Here is a 19,098-nt window from a genome sequence, read left to right as displayed (position 1 = left end):
TGCCACAGCACACTTGGATATACCCTTATAGATTACTTCTACTGTGTGTAATATTTTATGTTTTGAGGAATTTATAAAATGATTTTTGGAAATCTTTTCTTGAGATTTCAAGGTTTTTAAAATTTCCAAATTAAATGATTTTGGATTGATTAGGATTATTATAGTAGAGCGTATGATAATGATAGTTAGGGCATTACAAATATACCATTGATGCATAATGATAGAGAGAGAAAATAATGGCATGTTTTTTATTAGACAGAGCATGAAAAATGACATGTTGTATAGAGAGAAAGTCTTGCATAGACCTGGTGCACTATGCCATCAATACTTCATCCAGTAAAATTATGTTAATTCAATCAAATAAAATTTTATGTGTCAGTATTTTTAATGGCTTTATCTTTAGAAAGAAATGCCTATTTAGTTTATTATCTATTATCATTAATGGCAAAATTAATTTATATTTATAATCATATAAATATCATGTTTTTATTGGACAGGGCATATATGGCATGGTGCACTAAGTCCATACAAGAATTTCTTGTGCATTGGGTTTATGCAAGAATTTCTCCTTCTAAACCATATTCCATACATCTCAAACATATGAAGATAATATATTAACAATGTCAATTCATATCCCTATTAATAATGCTCAAGCTAAGCCAAGAACAATACTAGCTTTAGACACAATTCACTATTATAGACTACAATTGCAACTTGCTTTTTAGCCATGGCATCTTTTTTCAACTTCCACACTTAAGTACTCTATAGATTAATATTAGGCTTTTTGTAGATTCTCTTTTATGCCTATTGGTTAAAAGTATTTAGCCTTGACTTGTGTGGGCTAGTCATTAGGGTTACTCTTTTGTACTTTAGTTAGAAGCTTTAATCTTACAAGTACACTTTAATAGCTCTTAGCTCTCACATTCCTCTCCTCTGCATCATTTTGTACTCTAGTAGTTCTTGTACGAAGGAGTACATGAATTTGATAAGTTTCACCTTACATTTGTTGTCTATTGTTTATGTCTTATGTTCTAAAGGTGTTTCTCATCAAATTCGTCTTCAACAAAATGGGGAATAAAATCTTCCATATTAATTACAAGCTTAGGGTGATCTTTTGGGTAAGATTCCCTTTAATTTAAATAGTTATGAATGCATCGATCTTCTCATCTAAAAGCTAATCATATCTGTTTGTAATTTTTAGATTCACCTATTCAAATTAGCCTAAAGCTTATATGAGCACCATGTAGATGGTAGGGTTTGGTCAAGCATTAAACACATAAGTGTTCAAGTTTTACATAATGATCTAGAGTAAATTTTATATATAGCCTTCAAGTTCATCCTCTCAACCTTGCTATCGAACTATTGTCTCAAATTTCTTCTTCTTCTTTAGTAGCATATACATGAGATGCATAGAGTATGCTACCAGGGGTTCAAATTGAATGCTTCTTCAGTGAACTAAATGAGACAAGTAAGAGAATGAACCATTTATTTATTTATTTTGCACACTAACTACCAGTTATTATAGTATCCTAAATTTTAATCATTAGTTAATTAATGAAACAATCAAGTTTAATTAAGTAACATAGATGTAGAAAATGGTTTAGAAAGATTAAGGGACCTTTTAAGCTTGGCAATGACCTTAGAATGTGGGTGTGAGACCTAGTGATAGAGTGCAAGTCACGCATGTCTAACTAGTCTAACAAGGCCAAGACACCCACAATGCCAAAGTAGTGAAACAAGGCCAAGAGGCCAACAATCAACCAATAGCATAAAGACATAAAAGGATCACATGGATGATTGCATGGATGTTGACATGGATAATTACCTATGTGAAATATGACATACCACATTACATGCCATGCCAAATCCATCATTGGCCAATGTCAAACGTATTGAAGGGCCAATGATGTTATATACACATGGCAGAGTCCAATGGAGCTTTAATATGTTAAATTAAGGTTAAAATGGATTGCCTAATAGACCATGGGAGTTTTCAAAACATGAACGAACCTTATTTAAGCCCAGATGGTTGCTCAAATAACCTGTGCATGTGTATGGACCTGAATAGTGATATAAACATCCATTTAGAATGTCTATTCCATGAAGAAAATGTGTTACAAGCCTAAATCCATGAAGATACAAGCCTACTTAGTCAAAACCTTAGCTTACTTAATTTAACATGTGACAAATATGTGACTAGGGGAGAAAGGATGCAAGAGGCATCAAAGGAGCTAATTTTGGAGCATTAATGCTAGATCTTCTATTAACTTTGAAGACCACATGTGATTCACTAGTTTTATAGAGGATATGATGTGATTCATTTTCTTTAGGATCAAGGTGTTAGTTTAATATTTTATTTTGTCTTTTGTTTCCTAGTCTAATCAAATATTAGGTTTAACTATATAATTTTTTGATAATGTAATCCCATGATTTTAGGATGCATAATCCCTAAATTATGTGGCTAAAATTTTATTATTATTTTTATAATATTTTCATCCAACTGTGTTATAATTAGGGTTTTTGAGTCTTCTTGAATTGCCTATAAATATATGTGTTCTTTTATGTTGTAACCAAAGTTTGATTTGAATAATAAGAGTATATCTTATTTATAGAGTTTATAGCTCTTGTAAACCATGGTGCTTGTGATGGCATCCTTTGGTGAATACAGGCATGATCAAGAGACTAATCAACTCTTGTGATGTCTTTGAAGGTTAAAATTGCTAGAGGCAAGTGATAGGAAATTAGTCACTTATCCTCAAAATTACACTAAAGCTAACCCTAATGCAATATAGGGCCAACCCTAGGTCATCTCCCAAGGAATGGTTTTAAGTCTAATTGAAAGTTATCTAGTGAAATAAATCAACCAAAGTTTGTAGGAATTTAGTTATCTAGCTAATTATCTAAACTAATTACCTAATATGCAAGTAATTAAAATGCTAGTGAAAGTGAGTGAAATGAACTTCCCTTTTTACAATAATGGAACCCTAGAGATTAGTTGATTTTGGACTCATTATCTTCTCATGATTAGGCTAAGTTTAGCTTCCCTTTCCTCTTGACTAAAGCTGTCATGACTTAAGAAAATTATCCTAAGCCAATTAACCTAATTAGCTAACCTCCCTAGGTCTTAGATTAAAGTCCCTAGTTCAATTAACCAATTGGTGAAAGACATTAGCCAAGTGATTCACTCAAAATCCCCTCTCAACAGCCATGGTCAAACACATAAATTGAGCAACCACAAGATTATGTCAAGCTACTCAACAACACAAGCATTAACACCACAAGATTATGCAATATTAACACAAGAAATTCACTAATTGAAAAACACAAGATTATGTGCCAAACAAAGAGTGGCAAAATTCAGTCATGGCTGTCCAAGGAAGAAATTAAATGAAACAATCCTCTCTCTTTACATCAACATCAAATTCAAATTAGAATTTATAAGCTAAGATGATTAACCCTAGATTAAGGAATCTAACCATCTAGTAAAAAGAGAAGAGGATAGGAAACAAAAGAACTTAGCCAATTTGAAGCTCAAGACTCATCCTCCATCTTCATCTCTCTAGGATTCCACAAAGAAACTTAGCCAATCTTCATCTTCAAGAACCCTAGTGATTGCTTGTGAAGGCCAAACTCCATAGCTCTTGAATGATGGAAATGAGCTTCAATCCTTGTGAAAATGGAAGGGATGGAACGAAAATGAAGAGAGGAGAAGAATGGTATGAGTTTTGTGGAGGTTTGGTGGCTGAAAATGGAGGTTAGGGTGCTGGAAAATGAAGAACAAAAGAGAGAAAATGAAGAACACTATGAACAAGAGAGAGAGAATGTGGAAGATGAATGAGATATGTGTTGGATCCCATTTGAGACTTAAAATGGCGTGCTCCTTGGTGTCTCCCATCAGCTGAAGCTTAATTAAAATAAGGAAAAAGAAATTAAAATGTAAATGGGAGCCTTGTCACACTTGCAAGGTGGCAACTTCCTATTGGTTTGTAGATGATTCCAATGTGTGCCTAATTTCCCATGTGTCATCCACATCATTTTAGCTGATCTAATCCCTCAAAATAATCATAATTCACGTGCAAACCATCAGCCATTGTCCTCAAGGAGTGTTGACCTCAATTGCCCAATTGATGCACAAGTCACATGCCACCTATGTCACATAAATCACATAATTCAATTAAATAGCATATGATATAATAAAATCTAATTCATGTCCAGAATTAAATTCATAATTAGAAGGGAGAATTTATTAAATTAACCAAGTTTTAGGCTGCACAAAATTATATAAAAATTTTCACACAAAGGCAAACCAAAAACTAGGACAAACTAAGACACTTAAGAAAGTGTTGACTTTTTTATTTAATTACTCCCAAACTAAAATGAATTTTAAAAATATAATTTCACCATTCATCAACTGGACATAAAATGCACTTTGTCAATTTTTCTTGTACATTTTCTCAAAAGTTCATTTTTTGGACCAAAATGCCCCTAGTGCACTGATATTAGAAACTTAGGCAAAGTTCCAAATCTAATGCAATGTGTGCACTTGAAGGTGATAAATCATTAATAAAATGGTCCTAATTGACAAATAAAAGTGGGTAACAAATGTGTTCTATCAATTCCCCCACACTTAGCTTTTGCACTCCGGGCAAAATCAAGTGAAAAAGGTCCCAAAAGAAACTATAAGACAAAGAAATAAGAGAAAAACATTGTTTCAAGTCACTAAAATACTAGCTCATGAACTTCTACAAATTATCAATCAATGTGGCAATAATTACGAAAGAATTATGCACATCACAAACAAACCCTTACCAAGAATCAATGTCAAAGAGTAAGCCTCTCTAGGTTAAGTGTTTGCTCTCATCACTCAAAGTGTATAAGGTATTAAATTTCACTCAAAATTCTTAGGATAAACCCTACTATGAATTTGTAACCCTTCTACATCTCCATCACTAAATAGCACTTGCAATCAAGAATCAAATGGACTTTATTAGGTTGTGATATAGGTAATGAAAGGATGTCTAAGAAATGCATGTATATAAAAAAAATAGGGTTAGCATCAAAATAATGCTAAATCAAGATATATCCCCTTAATATGCAAAGCATAACCTAACTCAATTGAGTGAACACCTTAACACAATGAGGATGGAAAGAAATGATAAGAAATAATAAAACAAATGGAATGGATGAGCTAGGCAACTTTTTATTTTTATTTTTTTTTTTTTCTTTCTTTTCTTTTTTTTCTTTTTTTTTTTCTTTTTCTAGCAACTTTATTTCTTTTCTTTTTGACTATATTTTTTTTTTCAAATCTATCTTTGTTGTTTTTTTTTTTTGGTTGCCCCTAACTCTTTGAAAACAATGGAAGTAATGGATAGAGAAATGATAATAGGCATCCACTCATTTGATCTAGGACATGCAATGAATATTAAAAAGACATATAAAAGTGTAACATGCATTCCTTGGGGAAAAATAGGGTGAATATATTTTTTTTTTTAAGAATCAAACCAAAGGCTCAAAGTGGCTAACAAAGGATAATAAATAATAATAGGTTGGCTATTTGGCTCTTGGCTATTTTTTATGAATGCCATCTCTCATCTCCTATCAAACAAGTGCAAGATATATGGTCTTAATTAAGAAGTGAAACAAATTCTAGAGGGTAACATCACTAAGGAATTAATCACACATGAGTGTTTAGCCTCTTCCATGAATGGGTAATATGCCACTCTAATCCATTAATTCAAGGTAAAAGAATGTTCACTTCACACCTATTCAATCCTAAAAATTACCACATCTCAAGAATCAAAATATCCATTCAAGAGCTAGGTAATTAAGTAACCTCAAACAAAACAAAACAAAGAAAAAAATTTTTTTTTTGAATTTTTTTTTTTGCAAAACCAAACAAAACCAAACAAACAAAACAAAATGTTTATTTCTCTCCCCCACACTTAAATCATGCATTGTCCTCAATGTATGTATAGACTAGTGATAAAATAAGGTGAGATCAATAATGAATGCATAACAAAAGTGTGGTGCAGATTTTTTTTTTTTCAAACTAAAACACAAAACAAAGAAGTCAAATAAAGCAAATAAACTCTAATTTTCCTACTAGGTTCATCTCCCCCACACTTGAACTATACCTATCATTAAATATATCAATTAAAGGAAGGTAAAAGCTCAAGGTTAGAGAGATACAACCTTATCATGGTGGTTCAAAAACATGTTGAGAGAAGTCCTCCTCCTTTTGAAGTGATTTGGCATCTTTGTAGAGCTTGCATAGGTGACCATTGATTTGCATAGTGGAACCCGTGGCTTTATTCAAGAGTTGCAAAACCCCATAGGGAAACACCTTGGTCACTAGATATGGTCCCTCCCACTTAGACTTCAACTTGGCATGCTTATGAATAAACCTTGTTTGGAACAAGAGGACTTGATCTCCTTCTTGGAACTTTTTCCTCAAGATTAGCTTGTCATGAAGGATCCTTGTTTTCTCCTTATAGATTCTAGAAGACTCATAGGCATCCAACCTAAGCTCCTCAAGTTCTTGCATTTGAAGAAATCTCTCCTTAGCCGAAAGATGGAAATCCAAGTTTAGTTTCTTGATGGCCCAATAGGCCCTATGCTCTATCTCCACAGGGAGGTGGCAAGCCTTTCCATACACCAATCGAAAAGGAGACATGCCAATGGGAGTCTTATAAGCGGTCCGATAAGCCCACAAAGCATCCTCCAAGTGTAAAGACCAATCCTTCCTATTTGTGTTCACCACCTTGGTTAGGATTTTCTTGACTTCTCTATTTGATACTTCGGCTTGGCCATTAGTTTGGGGATGATATGGTGTAGAGATTTTGTGATGCACTCCATATTTAGCCAAGAGAGCCTTCATCATCTTATTGCAAAAGTGGGATCCTTGGTCACTTACCAAGGCCTTAGGAACTCCATACCTACAAAAAATATTAGATTTGAGAAACTTCAAAACAATCTTAGCATCACAAGTTCTAGTAGGAATGGCTTCAATCCACTTTGAAACATAATCAACACCAAGTAATATGTACTCAAAACTAAAGGATGGTGGAAAGGGACCCATGAAGTCAATGCCCCAAACATCAAAAATCTCACAAAATAAAATGGGTTGTTGAGGCATTTCATGTCTCTTACCCCAACTACTAACCTTTTGACATTTCAAGCATGCTTTACAAAATTCATAAGAGTCTTTAAACAAGCTAGGCCAATACAATCCACAATCTAAAACCTTCCTAGCTGTCTTATTTGAGCTAAAATGACCACCACATGCATGAGAGTGACAAAATTCAAGAACAGAAGGCACATCAACATCATCAACACACCTCCTAATCACTTTATCACTACAAATCTTCCACATCAAAGGTGGTTCCCAAATGTAAAATCTAGACTCTCTTTTCAATTTTTCAATGGCAAAACGTGAAGCACAAGGAGGCAAGACTCTACACTCAATATAGTTAGCAAAAGAGGCATACCATGGAGGCTTAGATGAAATGGCACACAATGCCTCATCAGGAAATGAATCACAAGGAATAGTAGGGTTAGAGTTTACCATAGTAGCTTTTAAATGAGGTAGTCTAGACAAATGATCCGCTACTTGATTGGTAGAACCACTCCTATCCCTTATCTCCACATCAAATTCTTGCATTAAGATCACCCATCGAATCAAGCGAGGCTTAGAATCTGTCTTCTTAAACAAGTACCTCACAGCAGCATGGTCAGTGTACACAACAACTTTAGAGTTAAGAAGATATGATCTAAATTTATCAAGTGCAAAAACAATAGCAAACAACTCTTTCTCAGTTGTGGTGTAATTAACCTGAGCTGAATCTAGGGTCCTAGATGCATAAGCAATCACATATGATAACTTGCCCTCTCTTTGACCAAGCATAGCTCCCACAGCAAAATTAGAAGCATCACATGACAACTCAAAGGGGAAATGAGCATGCTTTTCAAAGTGTCAAAACTCCTTTTGCAAGCATCATCAAAAACAAAATCAACATCTTTTTGTAAGAGTTTAGACATAGGCAAAGCAATTTCACTAAACCCCTTTATAAATCTCCTATAAAAGCCTGCATGTCCCAAAAATGATCTCAAATCTTTCAAACAAACAGGATATGGCAAAGAAGCAATCACATCTACTTTGGCCTTATCCACCTCTATGCCATTGGAAGAAATCAAATGGCCTAAAACAATTCCTTTATCTACCATGAAATGGCATTTTTCAAAGTTAAGCACAAGCTTCTTTTCAATGCACCTACCAAGCACTTTATCTAAAGAATGCAAGCATGAATCAAAGGACTCACCATACACAGTAAAATCATCCATAAAGACTTCCATGCAATGTTCAATAAAATCACAAAATATGGACATCATGCATCTTTGAAAAGTACCAGGTGCATTGCAAAGACCAAAGGCATCCTCCTATAGGCAAATGTACCAAAGGGGCATGTAAAGGTAGTCTTATCTTGGTCACTAGGAGCTATAGGAATCTGAAAATACCCACTAAACCCATCTAGGAAGCAATAATGGGACTTGGAAGCCAATCTCTCAAGCATTTGATCAATAAAAGGCAAAGGAAAATGGTCCTTCCTAGTCACATTATTGAGCTTCCTATAGTCTATGCACACTCTCCAAGCATTTTGAACTCTAGTTGGAACAAGCTCTCCTTTCTCATTTTTTACCACAGTAATCCCCCCTTTCTTAGGTACAACTTGGGTTGGAGACACCCACTCACTGTCAGCTATAGGATAGATGATCCCAGCACTAAGTAGCTTAACAACCTCTTTCTTTACCACATCTAAAATCAATGGGTTAAGTCTCCTTTGTGGTTGCCTAATGGGCTTAGCATTGTCCTCAAGAAAAATTTTATGTGTGCACACAATAGGGTCAATACCAGGAATGTCAGCCAAAGTCCAACCAATAGCATGTATGTTCTTTCTCAACACATCAAGTAATGCATTTTCTTCCTCAAGAGATAAAGAGTTAGAAATTATTACCGGAAGCTTCTCATTCTCAATGAGATATGCATACTTGAGATTGGATGGTAAAGGCTTCAACTCCAAGGTAGGTGGCTCTACACAAGAGGGAATGAGCTTCTTCAAGTCTAATTTGGTGGAATATTCCATGGTACTATCTTGTCTTTTAGGCTTCTCACTTGTTTTTGATTTCTCCTCTTCTTTCTTTACAGCCTCCCCCTTTTCTTGCAACTTGTCCTCAAGTGCTTGGACTTGAGCCACGGCCTCGACATGTGAAAGTGTAGAATTTTCCTCCAATAGCTTGGGAATCCTAAGAACATCAAGCTCGAGTGGAGAAAAACTCATAGATTCGGCCTTAATGGCTTTAGTACCTACAACACAAGAAGATATACCCTTCTCAAGCATTTCAAGATCAAGCATAGGAGATATTTTAAACAAATCATGAGAAGAAGTAGTTGCATCATTCAAGCATGCATCAATCTCTAAACAAATAGGACAACTACATCCATCAATACATGTAGTAGTAACAAGAGACAAATCATCATCAACATGTGAGAAAGAATCAAGCATGTGAGACTCACAAGCATCATGAAGCAATAACTCAATGGAACTTACACCTAACAAAGAATAATCCTCAAAAGGATGTTTCATTGCTTCATATATATTAAAAATAACATGATCCTCTCCACATTTCAAAATCAAACTACCTTTTTCCATGTCAATCAATGTACGGGCAGTCCTCATAAATGGCCTTCCTAAAATCAAAATATCATCCCCACTCCCTTCTTTTGACATATCAAGCACATAGAAATCCACAGGAAATAATAGACCTTTAACACAAACCAACAAGTCTTCTACTACTCCATGTGGTCTTCTAACACTTCTATCCGCTAATTGGCATATCATAGGTGTCTTATGCATGCAATCAAGACTCAAGGCATGATAAATTGAAAGAGGCATAACATTAATGGCTGCACCTAAGTCTATCAATGCATGAGAAAAATGTGTGTTGCCAATCTTGCATGGAATTGTGAAGGAACCGGGGTCCTCACATTTTATAGGGAGTTGAGGCTTCATGATAGCACTCACAGATGAGGGTAATTGTACCCTTGCATTAGGCCTAAATTTTCTTTTATTTGTACAACAATCTTTCAAAAATTTGGCATACTTAGGAAAGTTCTTAACTACATCCATCAAGGGTACATTAACATGAATCTTGTGGAAGAAATCATATACCTCTTGATCAAATTGTCCCTTTACTTGCTTAGGGACCACTTGTGCTTGTGGAAAAGGAAGCTTCTTCATAATCTCTTGACTTTGCTTTCCTTCTTCCTTCCTTGAACTCTCCTTTCTTGTTTCACTTTGCTCGGCCTCTCCCTCTTTTTCCTTACTAAACAACTCGGCCATAGTCCCCTTTTCCACCTTAGATGGTGGTTGCTCACATATGATCTCCTCAATGTTTTCATCCTCATCATCTCTACAAAAAGATGCATCATTAGGAGCAAAAGAAGAACTAGAAACATTAACATCAATTGAAGAATTTAAAGAGGGCTTCTCGGCCTTCCCTTGTCTTTTGTCTTCTTGTACTCTTTCTCCCAACTCCTTGCCACTCCTCAATGTGATAGCATTAAGATTAGCTTTAGGATTAGCAACGGTGTTGGATGGTAATGTAGAGGCTTGAGCATTGGCTGCACTTAATTGGTTAGCAAGCATATTCATTTGAGAAGTAAGGGCATCAATTTTAGAGTTCATGTTCTCACACTTGTTACCCATACTCTCTACCTTGTTCCCTAAGCCATCATACATGTTTTTATACAAAGAGTTCATTTCAATCAACTGCTTACGTAACACATTCACATCATTAGAAGAGTTCGAATTAGAAGAACTCTCAATTGGAACAAGCCTCCTATCACTATAAGAATTAGAAGAAGGTGTAAGAGAATTACCACTTGGATTGTAGCTTTGAGAAGAGCTACCTTGAGACAAATGAGGTGGAGGGTCACGGCCAAAGGTGTTTTGATAGGATCCTCTTTGTTGATTGTCTTGTAAAGCCACATTTGGATTTGAATAGGAGAAATTAGGATGGTCTCTCCATGAAGGGTTGTAAGTATTAGAATAAGCTCCTTGCCCTTGCCTCCCACCATAGGATTGTTTTCCATTGTAGATAGCATTTACTTGTTCAAACTTAATAGGACAATTGCTTTCTACATGCATAGGTGAGTCACAAAAAGTACAAGAATAAGGGACAAGTGCTTGAGAAGTACTTACATTGCTCACTTGAGATATTTGTGGAGCCAACATTCTCCCAATCTTGGCAGCTAGCAAGTCCACATATGAATCATTAAGAACTGAGGAACCTACCATATTCACATTTCTCTTTTCCCTTGTAGAGTATTGAGCACCACTTGAAGCCATCTTGTCAATTAGTTCCCAAGCCTTTAAGGAAGTGAGGTCAATCAAGCATCCACCACTAGCGGCATCAATGTTAACTTTGTCTCTTGGAATCAAGCCCTCATAGAAATATTGGACTAAATTCTCACTAGAAATTTGATGGTGTGGGCATTTAGCCAAAAGGCCTTGGAATCTAGTCCAATACTCATAGAGACTCTCATCCTCTCCTTGTTGGACCCCATAGATTTGCTTTCTCAAATTGGTGACCTTGGAATTTGGAAAGAATTTATCTAAGAAGAGTCTTCTTAGCTCGGCCCATGTGCTCACTTTCACATAAGAAGGGTAGTTGAAATACCATTCCTTTGCTAAACCTTCAAGAGAAAATACAAAAGCCTTAGCTTGAACATCATCAACATTTACATGCATAGGCTTCATAGTATCACAAACCAATAGGAAAGTATGCAAAAACCTATGACAATCCTCTCCTGGTAACCCATGAAATTTAGGCAATGCATTAATCAAGGAGGATTTAATTTCAAATTGAACATTAGTAGGAGGAACATATAAGCCATAAGGATTATCATGCCAATTAGGTTGAGTTAATTGCCTAATGCTCCTCTCCTCTCTAGGGTTATGCAAGCCTTCAAATTCATTATTAACATGGCCATCATCATGCAAATTCTCATTCCCATTCCCATGGCCCTCATTATGCACATGCTCATGTCCTAAGATACCTTCCATTGTTGAATTACAAACCAAATGAGAATCAAGAATAGGTTGTGATCTTCTCAATCTAGAAATAGTCCTTTCAATTTCTGGATCTAATTCAACAAAAGAGGTATGTTTTCTTCGGGTCATGCACTAATCAAGCTCAAGAAAATTAAGAACAAAGAACAAGCTAAACTAAAATGCAAATCAACATGAAACAATTCAAAACACACAAAAGCAAGAGAAATAATTTTTTTATTTTTTTATTAAACTCAATAGCAACAAAATGAAAAAAAAAATAACACCAAACAAGTAGAAAGAGAGTTAGAAATGCTCAATCAAGAAGCTTTGGCAATTCTGGAATTCGCACAGTAGGCTCTCTGGAGACAGTGAACTTGTGAATTTTCTATCAGCAAATCCACATGATAAATTCCCCTGAAACTTTTATGAGAAACACAAGAGATATACAGGAAAATTATATAAAACTTTTAGATTAAAAATCCTTCCCAATCGTTCCCAGAATTTTTCACAAGTTGGTCCTCAAGTCTGGAGAAACAGGATTTCGTCCAGAAGACCTTCAGAGCTTCTAACAAACTTTCAAATAGGAAAATGGAAAAATTGAAGAAAATCCTAAACACAAGAAACAAAGATAAGACAGCGATAAGAAAAATGAAACTGGAATCAATCAATTTGAACGCACAAAGAGGAAGATATGCTAACTCAAAATTGAAACAGGGTTTTGGAAATCCTCTGTAATGGCTCCCTGGACCTTGTTAGATTGTAAAATTTCCACAGGACACTTCCCACGTCCAAAATTGACCAAACCAATTTTAAAGTGAAGCTAGGATATAGAGCTTTCAATGAAATAAATTTCAAGTTCAAATTCCCTCAGACTCATTCCCAGTTAATTTTTCAATTTCAGACAGAGACACTAGAAACAGAGTATTTTCAGCTCTACACCAAACCAACGAAAAATTGCATTAATTTTTTTTTTTCTTTTTCAAAACAGAATAAAAACACTCAAAACACACAAAAAACACTAAAAAAACACAAAAAACAAATTTTTATAATTTTTCAAAAGATTTTTCAGGAACACTAAAAATGTAAATTAAGTACTAAACAACCTTAGAATTAAACTTAAACCATTCCCCGGCAACGGCGCCAAAATTTTGATAGGAAATTAGTCGCTTATCCTCAAAATTACACTAAAGCTAACCCTAATGCAATATAGGGCCAACCCTAGGTCATCTCCCAAGGAATGGTTTTAAGTCTAATTGAAAGTTATCTAGTGAAATAAATCAACCAAAGTTTGTAGGAATTTAGTTATCTAGCTAATTATCTAAACTAATTACCTAATATGCAAGTAATTAAAATGCTAGTGAAAGTGAGTGAAATGAACTTCCCTTTTTACAATAATGGAACCCTAGAGATTAGTTGATTTTGGACTCATTATCTTCTCATGATTAGGCTAAGTTTAGCTTCCCTTTCCTCTTGACTAAAGCTGTCATGACTTAAGAAAATTATCCTAAGCCAATTAACCTAATTAGCTAACCTCCCTAGGTCTTAGATTAAAGTCCCTAGTTCAATTAACCAATTGGTGAAGACATTAGCCAAGTGATTCACTCAAAATCCCTCTCAACAGCCATGGTCAAACACATAAATTGAGCAACCACAAGATTATGTCAAGCTACTCAACAACACAAGCATTAACACCACAAGATTATGCAATATTAACACAAGAAATTCACTAATTGAAAAACACAAGATTATGTGCCAAACAAAGAGTGGCAAAATTCAGTCATGGCTGTCCAAGGAAGAAATTAAATGAAACAATCCTCTCTCTTTACATCAACATCAAATTCAAATTAGAATTTATAAGCTAAGATGATTAAACCCTAGATTAAGGAATCTAACCATCTAGTAAAAAGAGAAGAGGATAGGAAACAAAAGAACTTAGCCAATTTGAAGCTCAAGACTCATCCTCCATCTTCATCTCTCTAGGATTCCACAAAGAAACTTAGCCAATCTTCATCTTCAAGAACCCTAGTGATTGCTTGTGAAGGCCAAACTCCATAGCTCTTGAATGATGGAAATGAGCTTCAATCCTTGTGAAAATGGAAGGGATGGAACGAAAATGAAGAGAGGAGAAGAATGGTATGAGTTTTGTGGAGGTTTGGTGGCTGAAAATGGAGGTTAGGGTGCTGGAAAATGAAGAACAAAAGAGAGAAAATGAAGAACACTATGAACAAGAGAGAGAGAATGTGGAAGATGAATGAGATATGTGTTGGATCCCATTTGAGACTTAAAATGGCGTGCTCCTTGGTGTCTCCCATCAGCTGAAGCTTAATTAAAATAAGGAAAAAGAAATTAAAATGTAAATGGGAGCCTTGTCACACTTGCAAGGTGGCAACTTCCTATTGGTTTGTAGATGATTCCAATGTGTGCCTAATTTCCCATGTGTCATCCACATCATTTTAGCTGATCTAATCCCTCAAAATAATCATAATTCACGTGCAAACCATCAGCCATTGTCCTCAAGGAGTGTTGACCTCAATTGCCCAATTGATGCACAAGTCACATGCCACCTATGTCACATAAATCACATAATTCAATTAAATAGCATATGATATAATAAAATCTAATTCATGTCCAGAATTAAATTCATAATTAGAAGGGAGAATTTATTAAATTAACCAAGTTTTAGGCTGCACAAAATTATATAAAAATTTTCACACAAAGGCAAACCAAAAACTAGGACAAACTAAGACACTTAAGAAAGTGTTGACTTTTTTATTTAATTACTCCCAAACTAAAATGAATTTTAAAAATATAATTTCACCATTCATCAACTGGACATAAAATGCACTTTGTCAATTTTTCTTGTACATTTTCTCAAAAGTTCATTTTTTGGACCAAAATGCCCCTAGTGCACTGAACCTAGAAACTTAGGCAAAGTTCCAAATCTAATGCAATGTGTGCACTTGAAGGTGATAAATCATTAATAAAATGGTCCTAATTGACAAATAAAAGTGGGTAACAAATGTGTTCTATCAGCAAGTGCTCTAAAGGATCTTCTCCTTGATATTTATCTTTTCTTGTCACTTCATTTCCTTCATTTATTCTTCTTCATCCATATTTTTGTTCCTTTCCTTTTGTTTCTTATGTTTTCTTTGTGTTTCAAGATTCTATTCATAACTAGGAATGTTCAACTTGTACCCATCCCAATTGGCCCATTTCATCCAGGTTATATTAAGATAGGTCTCATCCCAACCCAAAGATAATTAGGATGGGACTATGCAAATGGGATAGGAAAATAGTTTGGGATGAGATGGAACATGGGATTACCCTTAAGACGTCCCCTACCATCCTAAATATTGTATAGATATATAATATTTTTTTAAAAAGAACAATGACTTGATGTTGTACCAAGCTTGTCTGTTATTGTTGCTCTTATAGTCTAGAGATAACTTGTAATTGCTATCATAATGTGTTATGTCTCATGTACACTTAACTTTAAGTTATACATTTGTAGTTATGATTGATGTAATTAAATAATTGTTGTGATTTATGACTTGTGTTACTTTGGTTTTAAACTTTATAAGTTATGTGATTTAAAATTTCAATTAATAAATGTTATTAACTAGGCTTTTCTCCTACATTGTTTGCTTTATTGGGACAATAGGATATCCCAATTTTGTCCTAATCCTATCCCAATTCCTAACTTATGATTGTGGTTGATGTATTTGGTTATATTTTGGTATCAGTTTCTTGAGTTTTGAGACCTGATTGTGGTTGATGTATTCATTTAGAGATATGGCAACTTATGATTGTTAATTCCACAACTCTTTCCCTGATGTCCTTTTTCTTTCTTATTTTAGTCCTGAGGAGGGGAGAAAATAGTACAATATAAAGAGAGGTGCTCGTGCTAGTGCTGTGTCTAGGCAGATTGTTAAGGAGGAGCAGGAGCTAGAAGTTCAGCTATAAAAGGATAGATATGATGAGCTACTTGAACAATTCGGAGATGTGGTGGTAGATATAAGGCAAACTATTTAAGATCATGACACAATCTTGAGAGGTAGAGAGCAAAAAGAGGAATTGAGGCTTAGAATATCCCAGTACATGAAGAAGCATATAGTAGACCTGGACCATCTTAGGATTCAGTAGCAGGCAAGAAATTCCTGGCTTTGATCCATCTATTAATCGTGCTTGAAAGATATTTGTTCGGTTCTCACTAATATTTAATGGTAGTATGAGAGAAAGGGAAATAGAAGTATGGATAGAGCAGCTAGAAACTATCTTTAAGTAGTGATCTGCACCCCTAAGCAAAAGGTTGTCTTAGCCATAGTACAGCTAGTTAGTGCTACTAAGAGGTGGTGGGAGTCTGTAAGGTCGATTGTTGGTATTCGGCTGAGTTAGGATGGGTTCAAGAAGGTTTTCATTGATCAATACTTCCTAATCTCATTTAGAATTGAGAAGGAAGAGGAGTTTCATGCGTTCATACAAGGAGACCTGGATGAGGAAGAATTTATCTGAAGGTTTAATGACCTATCAGCATACTCCACATATCACCAGCACAGCAATGATATGAAGTAGAAAGTTGAGAGATTACTGGAAAAGATGAGACTCGAATATCTCTAGTAAATAGCACTGCTTAATGTGATGACTTATGAGGAGATGTTTCATAAGCTGAGAGTAGTAGCTAAGCATGGTAAACAAGAAAATGTCGAGATGAGGCAAGATAGTATGGGGAGGCTTTCATCTCCTTTGGGTCTAACAGGCTGAAGTTCTAAGAGATTTTAACAAAGGATCTTAGTCTCGACCTGTGTAGAGAGGGTCAGTGTAGAGAGGCAGGGGTGTGAGAATTGGGCCTCCACAATCTTCAAGGTTAGTGTTGAATGTTCTAGCTACGACATTGAGTATTGGAAGGACACCCCAGTGCAACATTTATGGTCAATCACATTTGGGAAGATGTTGGGCTTACTTCAAGTATGGCAAGTTGGGACACATAGCAAGGCAGTGCCCAAAGGGCAGAGTTAAGGGGACTAAATAAAGATCTATAATTCCTGGTCAAGTGTTTGTGGTTATGCAGGAAGAGGCTAGAGCATCTCCGAACTTGATCAGAGGTATGATTTTCGTTTGTGATCACTGAGTAGAGGATTGTTTGATTTGGGTACTACTCATTCCTTTGTGTATGAGGAGTGCGTGGATAGATTGAATCTGTCATTGTATGAACTATCTATACTCACTAATGTGACGATGCCTTCTAGATTGTCTAGTATTATGAGTAAAGCATGTCAAGATGTGGAGATTTAATTTGAGGATAGAGTTTTCAAGATCAATCTAATTTGTATTTCTATGAAAGGAATAGATGTTATTATTGGTATGGAATGGCTGGCAGTGAATAATCCTATTCTTAATTATGCTAGAAATGTGGTTTCACTATCGGTGTTGTGTGCAGCAGTGGATTTTTCAAAGCAACCTAAGTTTTTGTCAGTGGTTAGTGCGGAGAGATTAATCCGGTAAGACTGTGAGGCATATATGGTGTTCTTTGCAGCTAGCACTATGTATTATGATGGAATTGAGAAGATTAGAGTGGTGAGTAAGTTCCTAAAGGTATTTTCTAATGAAGTGATAGGATTATCTCCTAAAAGGGAAGTAGAGTTCTCTATTGATTTGGTTCCTAAACTAAACTAATATCAAAGGCCCTGTATAGAGTGTCACCATCAGAATTGGCTGAGTTAAAGAAGCAAATTGAAGACTTGCTAGACAAAGGGTTCATTAGACTAAGTGTATAACCTTAAGGATCATCGGTATTATTTATAAGGAAGAAGGATGGTAGTCTATATCTTTGTATAGATTATCACAGTTAAACAAACTATGAAGAAAATTATCCTTTACCAAGGATAAATGATTGATAGGGTTTGTCATTTGCCTTCAAAATTAAACTAAAGCTAACTGTAATGCAATATAGGGCTAACCATAGGTCATCTCCCAAGGAAAGATTTTATTTCTAATTTAAAAGTTATCTAGTAAAATAAATCACCTAAAATTTGAAGTTGATTAACTAATTTCTAACCTAATTTTTTAGTAAATTAAGCTAGAAAACTAATCTTAATTTTGAAAGAAGTGGCTTTTCAATTTAAATAGGAACCCTAGGGTATTGTTAGTGAAAAATTTCTAGCCTTTAATTAATTATGATAACTCACTCTACTCCTTTTCCTTGGCTGAAAAATGCATTTACTTAAGATAACTATCTCAAGTATCCTAGCTTCACTAATTCAATTTCCTAAGTGCTATTACAAGCCCCTTAGGTAACCTTACTAGCCTAGCTCTAAAATTAACTAAGTGTTTAGCCAAAATTCATTCCTAAATGCCACTGCCCAAAGTTGTGCCTAAGTTCAAAACTATAAAAACTCAAGCAACTCATCAAGTATTTACCACACAATTACATGCTAGGCTAATACAAGACATTCACCTATTGAAATCACATATTATCATGCAAATTCATAGAGTGGATGAAATTCTAATAGCACATAGGTCATGAAATTCAACTTAACAATCTTGTTTCAATATTAAAAATTACAAACAACTATGTAACTAAAGTCAAATTGAATCACAATCAATAATAGTCATAGTATTCTAATGGTATTGAAACAAGATGAATAAATAGTTGAGTTTAGCAAGTAAAGACTTTAAAAACCCTCTTCCCTCAACTCTCCCCTAGGATTCCATAGAGACTCCAACTAGAAAATATCAAGAGCACTTTGCTTCTTCCATGAACACAACTAGGCCGTAGCACATGCTTCATGCTTCTTGATACATTGAGCTTCAAATCTCCTTCTAGTTTCTTAGGGTTGGTTTGGCCTTGAGAGAGGAGAGGAATAGTGAAAGAATTGAGTGGATTTAATGGTGAAAAGAGGGAGAAATTGTGGCTGGACGTGCTGTATTGTAGAGAGAAGGAGGAGAAAATGAAGAACATTGAGAACAAGAGAGAGAGAAAATATAAAAG

The 19,098-nt window shown here is 35.1% G+C and overlaps 1 protein-coding gene and 1 non-coding gene across 2 annotated transcripts in view; one reads left to right on the top strand and one right to left on the bottom strand.

The window, feature by feature from the left end:
• Positions 1-19,098, bottom strand: part of LOC129322492 (uncharacterized) — a 178,343-nt gene that overhangs the window by 113,196 nt on the left and 46,049 nt on the right. The window contains 4 exon segments of the mRNA XM_054968803.1: positions 6,436-7,182; positions 7,297-7,863; positions 8,004-8,426; positions 8,429-9,081. Coding sequence (XP_054824778.1) covers positions 6,436-7,182; positions 7,297-7,863; positions 8,004-8,426; positions 8,429-9,081 — 2,390 coding nt within the window.
• Positions 11,536-11,642, top strand: LOC129284673 (small nucleolar RNA R71). Its single transcript, XR_008586918.1, has one exon. It is a non-coding gene; the product is annotated as a small nucleolar RNA R71 (small nucleolar RNA).

This window comes from Prosopis cineraria, unplaced genomic scaffold (genome assembly GCF_029017545.1).
Source record: "Prosopis cineraria cultivar Desert tree isolate PC_DT_omini unplaced genomic scaffold, ASM2901754v1 PC10, whole genome shotgun sequence".
Classification (NCBI taxonomy): Eukaryota; Viridiplantae; Streptophyta; class Magnoliopsida; order Fabales; family Fabaceae; genus Prosopis; species Prosopis cineraria.
This window is presented reverse-complemented; position numbering and strand designations above follow the sequence as displayed.